This window comes from Pteropus alecto, unplaced genomic scaffold (genome assembly GCF_000325575.1).
Source record: "Pteropus alecto unplaced genomic scaffold, ASM32557v1 scaffold80, whole genome shotgun sequence".
Lineage (NCBI taxonomy): Eukaryota > Metazoa > Chordata > Mammalia > Chiroptera > Pteropodidae > Pteropus > Pteropus alecto.
The window spans coordinates 983,440-993,256 of NW_006430460.1; the positions used below are offsets into that span (position 1 = coordinate 983,440).

Genomic DNA, 9,817 nt, shown 5'->3' on the forward strand with positions numbered 1-9,817 from the left:
TTCCCGTCCTCCGGATGGCATTTCCTTCTCCTTTGCTCCTTTCTCAGGTCTGAGTGAAACGAACACCGAGTGATCGAAAAACAGTCGCCACTTTTCTGGTGCTCTGCTTGAAAATGCCTCCAGCAACACAACAGAAAGAGCGAGAAGCAGCATCAGTGACGGCTGGCTGATTTATTTCTGCGTTCGTTTGTTTTTTGTTTGTTTGCGTTTCATCAAGGTCGGGCCCTGTGCTCAGAGATCGGTTTGACTTGCTTCATGATAACGCAACCAGCGGAGAATCCCTCGCTGGGGTCAAGTGGAACTTTCTCGGAGAGGACCTGAGCCCCTCTCGGCTTCCTGGGAACTCACTTCCTTTCTCGGCAGGGCCTCCCCCAAATAATTTCTCAATAACAGCCTCACCGCAGGGGAAGAATGACGAGGGCTGAGGACCCAGGGCAGGAAGGGCTTCGAAACAGAGTTACAAGGAGAGGCTCTTTGCCTCCGGTTCAAAACGGAGGTGGAAAACGTGCATCAGCTGAATTGCAAAATGTGACTGTGTTGTTTCCCCGCTCTCTGTGGGTAGAAACTACACACACACACGCACACACACACACACGCACCACACACCCCTGTTCTCCACCCCCTCCCCACCCTCCAGCTCATGGCATCCATCGCTTCATGCAGCCCAGGGAGGGTGGCCTCCTGGCTCCAGGTGAGAACGGACACTTCCAGCCGGTGCTGTGGCCACATTCTGGTTGCCATGGCACTGAAAACCGGGAGGTAAGCGCAAGGAACCGAGGAATCGTGCACCCACTGTGCAATCTTTCTCCCTCCTGTCGATTGGCCGAGCAGTTACTTATTAGTTTGAATCCTGAGAAGCCTTACATTTCATCACATTAAGGCGGTGGTTTCCGGTCTATTAATAGCAAGTCCATTTTCGCAGTAACGTCAACCATTCAGGGCAGAGTCCCCCAAAAACCGTCTCGCAGAATGATCTAAAGAGAGGCGGGGCCGTTGCTCTTTTATGCACAGACATTCTGATTTCCTCGATGCCCGCACCGACTTCTTCGAGACCGGGGGGGAGGAGGGGGGCCGGTCTGCGGGGCCGCGGTCGGTGTTAACCCGCATGCCGCTCGCAGACTGCTGCCTAGCAGCTGGGCGGCAAGGACGGTAAGGAAGAAGGAAGCGCGTGGAGCACTGTGCCGAGCCAAAGTTGTAATGTGGAGAGCAACTCTGCAGAAGGGAACAGAAACCTAAACGTTTTGGGAAGAATAAGCCCCCGAGCCGCTGTGCAGTCGAGTGCACCCCCTCCTAGTGATTTCATTTCCACGAGCATCCCACAGGCTGCTTCTCTGTCCCCGTTCAAATAACCCTCGCCTCCGGGGGGGCCGTAAAAATGATGCTCTAATAATGTGCCACATCTGCGATCGAAAACAATGAAACACTCTCAACGATCAGGGCGACAGGCTTCAAAGGACTGTTCTCCGGACTTACACAAAACCAGCTGGCTTCTTGTGGGAACTTTCCCTGGCACATTGTTTGATCTTCTCTGCAAGAAATTACACCTAAGCTAAGTGCTCGGGGCGGAGTCAGCATTTTTTTATTCGGCCGTGAGGACTCGCGGGCTCCCGGGGGACCTCTGAATCGGTGCTGTCCATTACGCTGCATGCGTAATATAAAATTCTCTCGTAGCCACACCGAGGGAAGTACAAAGACACGGTGACATCAATTCTAATAATGCATTCGATTTCACACACTGCTGGAGCCGCGAGATTATCATTTCAATGTGTAATCAATATGGAAACACTATTAATGAGATCACTTACGCGGGGTTTTGGTACTAAGTCTTCAAGATCTGGCGTGCATTTTATGTTCACAGCTTATCTCAGTTCTCAGCAGACATATTTCTACGAGGGCTCGGTCGCCACCCGTGGCCAGTACTGGATGAGACAGCTCTAGGGCAAAGAACTTCTGAGACAGTGGCCTGCAGCCAGCTCGGCAGGAAAAGCCTGAGAGTCTTAAGAAGAATGTTTAACCTCAGAAATTAAGAATGCAATGGTCCTGGGGGACTCCGTGTGGAGGTGACCACTGGCCGACAGTGAATGGGGGCGCAGGGGCAGAGAGCACTCTGGGAGAAGAGCATTGCACGGCGGTGGTCACAGGAGGAGTGGCAGGCGTGGCTGGAGCCAAGGGAGCAGAGAGGCTCGCGGTCACCCACCATCCCCACGAAGCCGCGAAAGCATTTGGGGGTTGGTCCTAAGAGAAATAAAAATACCCTGGCGGGTGTTAAGCCAGGGCACGTGGCATAGGGCTGGCCACCACACCCGGGAGTTCAGCCCTGATGGGATGACCCCCCGTGGGAGCTGGCTTCTCTCCGTCACATGTCCCGGACTCTTAGCCACACCCAGTCACCTTCCAAATTGTGCCAAGGGATCCCAGATGAGACCGTGGTTGAACCACCACGAGACGGTCCGCAATATGGGAAATGGCTCGACACACATATTTTATTAAATACTGTCAGCCGGCAAATCGTGAGCGCATTCATTCGTCCATTCACTCATTTGTGTGGCCCGTATTTGGGGACACCTATGATGGGCCTGGCGTTATCAGAGGCTCTGACACTGGGGTACAGCACATTTCAAACTGAATAACGTGACGAGCACTGGGCACGACGCTGGACGTGAGGGTGCCGACCTGATCCTCTTAGGGAGTGTGAGGGGACACAGCTGACGAAAGCTGCGTAAGGTAGTCTGTCCCTCCGTGGTGCACATAGTTTTTCACTATTCATGATGTGTCTTCTCATGAAAAGAAAAACACATCTTAATCTCATAAAACTCACGCCTCCAGCCCCCTACGATATAGCACTTTGCAAGATGTTTGTTTGAGTTCCCAAACGGTTTGTATCATTGGGTGCCTGTTATGTGCCCGTCCCCGAGCTTGGCACAGGAAAAGAAAAATAAACAGGACATTGGGGTCGGTCAGGAGCTAATGGCTTAGTTGGGCAGAGTGACGCATCTCCACAGACTCTTTACATTGGACGGTGGATCTGCGGTGGCTGAGATGTGCACAGGGTCCTGAGGGTCATGGGAGGCACGGGGCGACCCGGAATTAGCGAGGCTTCCTGAAAGAGGTGACACTTCAGCTGCGTCTCTTCTGTTTCTTTGTTTAGTGGCGTTTATTTGCTCATTAAGAAATTTCAAGTAATTCATGCAAATGTAGACAAGAGGCTAAACCTTACTCCATCTCTCTTCACCTGGAGATAATCGCAGCTGACATTTTGGTGAATACCCTTCCAGGTGTGTGTGCGTGTGTGTGTGTGTGCGTGTAAGGATAGTGTATGTTTGATTATCGTCATTCAAATTGAGAAAAACAAACACATTCAACTGTAGCAACAGACCCATAAAAAAAAACTCATCCACCAGCCGAAAACACGTGTCTGCATTTTATTTTAGGAAAACATAAATCGGGTCTCGAAACATCTTCAGAAAGCAGGCCAAGTCAAGGGACACGCAGAGCGGCTCTGAACAACAAGTCTGAGGCCACGGCCATTTTTCGAGGGGCACCGCGGACACAGAGCTATTTTTTCCAGGAAAAGCGGGGTTCACTCAAGCCGCGAAGCCCGTCAGATCTTTCTCCTGCCGAGCAAGCGAGCGAGCGAGCGAGGGACCTCGTTCTGCTCAGGGGCTGAGATGCGATGACTTCCAGGTATTGCTCGGCCGCGAGCCAGCGCCCGCCCCGCGTTCAGCAGAGAGCTAGGGAATGAGGAGCAGAGGGGAGATGGTGGTGGTGACCGTCTTTATGTAGTTTTCGAAGTCGCTTCCGAAGAAGAAGATGAGGTAATAGTTGGCGACGCCGGCGAGGGACATGAGGAACAGGAACAGTATGATCCGCTTGCCGAATATGTAGCCAGGTGTGCTGTAAGAGACGGGAGAGGAGGCTGTACCAGCGGCTCCGACTGCGCACGGATCATGCCCCCACTTGGAGGGGTGTGTGTGTGTGTGTGTGTGCGCGTGTGTGTGTGTGTGTGTGTGTGTGTGTGGTGTGGGGGCAGGGCTGGAGTGACAGCTCCCTTTCCTGGAGGTGCTCCATTTCCTTCCCACTGGCCAGGGAACACGTCTGAGAACTGAGCCTGAGGAGCCCTCGTCATCCGTGCTCCCCTGGGTGCCTCCTGGAAGGCAGCTCCCCCATGGCGGTCCCTGCCGGTCACCAGGAGCCCTGACGGGGGTCAGGAAGCCCATCCCGCCATGCGGGCCCCTCACCGGCCCCGTCCGGCAGCACCTGAGTGAGCCTGCCGGCAGCTGCGTGATGCAGGCGTTGAAGGGCCTCGGGGGAGCAGTGAGGATGCAGACGGGGCCTCAACCTAAAAGGCACTTTGGCGTCTGAGGGGTCCGCCCACCCGCCTGGGAATAACTCGCGCTCACTCTAAGGAGAGCTGGGCCCCCAGCGAGAAGATGGGCGTTTTCAGCGAATGCAGACAGAGGATTTATGCTAAATCCTAAGCTGCCCAGGCTTATGGTCAGCTGGGGTCAGGGGTGTGTGATCGCCTACTCGTGTATGGCCACCACCCTGGCCCCCTCCCTCCCTCTGCTGAATCCTGTGACCACTGTGACTGGGTCCATCTGCGTGGCGCTAAGTCCGGCCAAGCGGCTCGTTCAGGCCGTGATATGGACTCAGCAAGGAGACCTTTTGGCCCCCAGGCCAGCCGAACAGGCGGGTCGACCCTGCTGAGCCTCTTCCCTGCCACGTGATTGTGGAGAGCGAGTTTGGCTTCCACGGGTTTAACGCCAGAAATTCTACCTTTTTGAAAGGGACCCCGAAAGTTTGCAGTGTGACCCGTCATTTCCCCGTGCCAGGCATGCCAGAACCCGCAGTGGGTGAGCAGCGGCCACCTAGCTGCTCCAAACTCAGTCCGCGGGCCAGCGGCTTCGGCGCGGATGGTGGGAAACGCAGGATCCCGGGCCCCTTGGGAGCCACGCGTCAGAACTCCAGGGCGACAAGCTCCCTTGGGGACTCCGGGCACAGCAGAGTCTGAGAAGCACCGCCAGCTGGGGTGCCCCTGCCCCCCCAGCCATCTGTGTCCTTCTCCCCCTGGCTTTCTGGGTCCACAGTCACGCTCATGGACTGAGACGTTCTATCGTTTTATTGGAGGGGAAAAAATGTGGTCCCAAAAGGGAGGGTTATGGGTTGAATTGTGTCCCACGCCCTGGAGTTCTAAACCCCGGGGCCTCCGAAAGCAGCTGACTTTAGAGATACGGTCTTTAACGAGAGAATAAAGATAAAAAGAGGTCACCGGCGTGGCCCTGACTCTGACTGGTGTCCTTGTAAGGAGAGGGGCTCTGGACAGACACACACAGAGGGAGGGCCGAGTGAGGGCAGCCGGGGGAGACGGCCGTTTCCACGCCGAGGGAGGAAGCCACGTCCGGACCGTGACACACCGAATTTCTGTTGTGTCGGTCACCCCGTCTGTGGCAGCTGCTACGGTGGCTCTAGCAGGCGAATACTGAGTCACCTGCTCACGCTGGTAAGGAGATGAAAAGAAAGGACAGGAGTCTGTTTTTCCGACTGAGAACAGAGGGTTTGGAGGGGTTAAATTGTGAGAAGTCAAATACAGTAGTGGTTGAGATCTCTCTCGCGCGCCTGAGGCCACTGATGCTCAGATATCAGGCAAAGGGATTTGGGAAGCTGCTTCGGGTAGGACGTGGCGGTGCCTCCCGATGACAGAGCGCTATTCTTGAATGTGGGCAGGATCTCTCAAAGGTCTCAGGGACTGCCACCCCAAGGAGGCCCGTCCACGGCGCCTTAACCCCTCCCAGGCCGTGCAAAAGGCGTGGAAGGCTAGAGCTGGCACACGGCCACGCGTGCAGGGCCGGTGTGGACACGGCCCCAGCCGGGCGCTCGATGGGCTTAGAGCCAGGCTGAGGCCCTGCGGGGCAACAGGATGCTCATGGAGGATGCAGACCTGCCCCAGGCTCAGGCAGAGCCGCAGAGGACCGCCGTGAGGCAGAGCGCGGGGACCGGCGAGGGCCCACGGCACACACTGCGCGCTGGACTCGGGTTCACACCGGCTTCTCCTCTACCGCTGGTGTGTGGGCTACGAGGGGCGGGGGCTTCGGGATTAAATCACTAAGCATCTGTAGGGACCAGGTGTTTCGTATCCGGGACGTCATTCACGACAGGAAGACGTAAAAGGGGCCCAACGAGCCCCAGCTCCAATGTGGCATGGGGTGAGAGGTGACCAGGCGGCGTCTGGACCCAGGTTCCCGCCCCAGCCACGTGGCTTCGGGCGACTCGCCGACCCTCTCCCACCTCACACAAAAACTTTACGGTCCCTCTGGCTTTAAAATCCTGTTCCTTTCAATAAGGAAATAGCACTCTAAACCTGGTGACTTCCGAAGGGACTAGAAACGACAAGCTCCACGAGACTCAGATGCTGTCCCTGTGGTTCACCCAGCGAATCAGGCCCTCAGCAAATGCGTGCTACTGAGCGAGTCGTCCTGACGAGAGAGGCACGAGCAGCCTCGAGGGGTCCCCAGTCACCTGAATTCAGTGGGCCTTTCAACAGGGGACAAAGCTGTGAAGGGCAGGAAGAGAAGGAGCAGCCCGGTGCCCACTGGTGAAGGTCAGCGACAAAAGTCAGTGAGCCTCGTAACGGAATATCGACTGCCATTGAGTCTGGGCCCAGAGAGTAGCTTAGAAGGAACGGGGAAGAAACTGAGATTGACCCTTCACTGCCGTGCAGTTGGCGGGGGCTACAGGCGAGTGATCGGGGCAGGGAGGGAGGGGCTGGGCGGGGGGACGCAGGACTGAGAGCGAGAGCCATAAGCTTCTGGGGGGGTGAAGGAGAGAGCTGCAGAAGCCATGAAGGAAGATGCTCTGGTGGGACAGACACACCTAGGGACGTCCTCCCTGCCCTTGGGACCCCTGAAGGGGTCGAGGCCCAAGCCTCTTCTGGGGAAAAGCAGCAACGCCCTCGGAGCCCGAGGGAGAAGTCTCGGGGGAGGAGCTCGCTGAGCACATCTTCCCCGCCGGGGAGGCCAAGGACCGGAGCGGTCCCGAAGGCATTGTGGCATTGTGGCGGCTGCAGCATCATAGTGACACAGCCCAGGACAGAGGGGGGTGGACGAAAGGCGGGGTTCGCCATGGGAGAGGGTATGAGCGCGTAGTTTCTGGAAGGCAGAACTGAAGACCCCGTCGGACCGAGTCGCAGAGCCCCCGAGGTGCACCCACCCCAGGCTGCGTTTGGGTCCCCACGGAAATGAGCCATCCAGCCTGGAGCATGGGGCGTCATTCCCGCCGCTGAGAACTCCGTGCTAAGGAGCGCTGTGAGGCCACATTTGGTCTCAGCGGGAAAGAGCACCGTGACCGGTCAGTGACGACCGCCGGGGACGCGGAGTCGGTGAGGAGGGCGGAAGGCAGCACAGGCCGTGGGGAAAGGGGCAGGCCAGACCCTCCTACTGCCATCTAATCGGGGAGACCCCGGGGAATTTGAGAGGCGAGGCCATTTATAGCTCAAGGAGGTCTGGAGAAACCGCGTATTTTCAGGTGTGTAGTCTGCATCCTACCGTTTATTTTTGCCACCTCTGTCCACCCCCTGGTAGTAATTAGCTTTAAAAGGAAAAGAGCCAGGGGCAGACAGGCGCATTTCGTCGAGTGCCAGGGATCGTCTTAGAATTAAAGCAACTTTAAGACCCACCCCCAACTCCTGACGACAGGCAGTCTGCCGGGGAAGGCGGAGTAGATGCTTTTTCTAGGGTAGAAGAATAAAGGCTACCGTCGAGGGCGGTGTGGAGAAGGGGGAGAGGAGATGGGGTCGTGGTTTTAGACGGGGAATCGGAAGGCCCCCCGGGAGGAATGAGGGGCCGTGAGCTGGGAAAGAACCATGGGAAGTCCTCCTTCTCCTCCCGGCTGCCTGTCCCCCTCGATCCCCCCCGAACCTCAGCTTTGGGCGCCTGGCTCCCCAGCTGCAGATGCTTCCGCCTGCCGACCTGCCAGGTGGGGACCTGCCACCGCCTCTGCCACCGCTGAAGGATGCTCATCAGCCACCGGAGAAGCACGTCTGGGCTCACAGGCCAGGCGGCATGTGAGCCCAGATGAGGGACGATGCCGGGGAAGGCTGGGCTCGGGCCGCCTGCCCTCCGAGGCGCACTGTCACCCGACCGTCTCTTCGGCGAGTGCCATCATGGACCTGACTGAAATCGGACTTCCTGACCCGGGTGGGGCAGCAGGGAGATGCGACTTTGGCACCTCCTATAAGCCGTGCCGTGGTGACCGTTCTCGGACCCCACCCTCTGCCTGCGATGGCATCTCATCTCCCCAGCATTCTGCTGGTCCCCAGTCGGTCTGCCACTCGAAGAGAACTTAGCACGAGGCACGAGCGTCAGTTGTCTCCTGTCTAGGCAGACAACGAAAGGCTTCTCTCTCTGGAGGCCTGGGGAAGCCAGACAGAGAAGCCGTCCAAGCCCCCCACCCCGGCGGGTGGGAGTGGGGGGCGTGGGGGTTGCGAGGAGTGTGCCCTGAGTGTCTTTGCAAGCCTGATAACGCTGGATTGGGGGGGGCGGGGTGGATGGTGTTTAACAGGAGCCTGGGTCAAGTCAGAGTCCGCAAAGTTCAGGGATAGAAGCCCCCTCTCCCAGCCCCTGCCGTGGCCCGCCAGACCCCTGAATGCCAGGCAGAAGGTGGCCGAGACTGGTCACTCTTCCGGCCCGAGCAGCCTGGCTCCCTGTGGCCCTCGGTGCGCCCCGCGCCTACCTCTGCGTCCGCTCTCCGAGGTAGCCCACGAAGTACTTCTGCCTCACGAACAGGTACATGAGGCCCGCGAAGGCGGCGGGGACTGCGAGCAGAAGGGGGGACACCTGTGTTAGTCAGCCCGGCAGACGCCGAGACGTGCCGAGTTAGCACGACGCCAACACGGGCACCGTGCGGTCGCTGTGGGTCGCAGAACCTGCCCGAGGCCCCCGGTGCCGACGGCAGGTCGGTGTGAACTCCGGCAACGGCCTCGGGCATCGTGCTTTGCCTCCCGAGGTATTTTCACGTTTCCAGATGTGGCAGCCTGGGCTGGTGTGGCGGTGGGGGGAGGGGCATGGGCAGCCTTGAACCCTGAGCCCAGCTCTGAGCCTGGGTCTCTTAAAGGGACCCCCTACGCCTCACAAAACACAAAAGGCACTGCTTGTGAGGTTCGCCCTATTCTCCGGAAGCCACGAAATTGTCACAGTTCACCGTGTGTTCTCCCGTTTGTCCCACCTGGATGGCTCTGTGCTAACGCAGCAGCCCGTCTCCCCTCCCCTCCCCCTCCCAGGGCCGAACAGTAACAGGAGTCGGGTGGGCAATGGCTGGGCTCCGGGCCAGGCACGGTGCACGCCCTGGCGACCTGGGCCACCCAGAACAGCAGTGGGGGCAGCGGGGGGGCGGGGCATAGTGGGCTCACCTCTGGGCTCACAATTCTGAGGTTCGAGCAAGCCACTTGCCCCTCAGGGCTTGGGCTCCTTGTCTGTGACATGAAGGGTTTAGAGTGATCTCTGAGGTTCCTCTCAGCTAAAAATTTCTACCATTTACTATATTGATAAGACAATTACCAAACCCGGCTGACTGACACCTTTGTCCGCTGGAGACGCCCACACTTGTGTCGACAGGAAATGCACTGTCCCAGGCTGACACACCTGCAGACTCCCCGTGTGTGTGTGTGTGTCTAGCTAGAACAATTCTACATTCGTCTAGACCCCTTGTCATCCGAGACACAGGAGGAATCGTCACGCCTAGAATGAGTGTCGTTTGGCTTGACGTTTCAAGAAATGCTGGACAGGATGGAAAGTGGAAAATAAGCAGTGAGCTTACCAACGGC

The 9,817-nt window shown here is 57.7% G+C and overlaps 1 protein-coding gene across 1 annotated transcript in view; it reads right to left on the reverse strand.

Annotated features, from left to right (window-relative positions):
• Nucleotides 1-3,416: 3,416 nt before the first annotated feature.
• The window catches only part of ALOX5AP (arachidonate 5-lipoxygenase activating protein), a 15,412-nt gene continuing 9,011 nt past the window's right edge, over nt 3,417-9,817 (reverse strand). Inside the window, exons 4-5 of the mRNA XM_006904799.2 lie at nt 8,728-8,809; nt 3,417-3,894 (exon numbers count right to left, since the gene is read on the reverse strand). Of these exons, the coding sequence (XP_006904861.1) occupies nt 3,732-3,894; nt 8,728-8,809 (245 nt within the window). The 3' untranslated portion in view covers nt 3,417-3,731. The remainder of the gene's footprint in view (nt 3,895-8,727; nt 8,810-9,817) is intronic.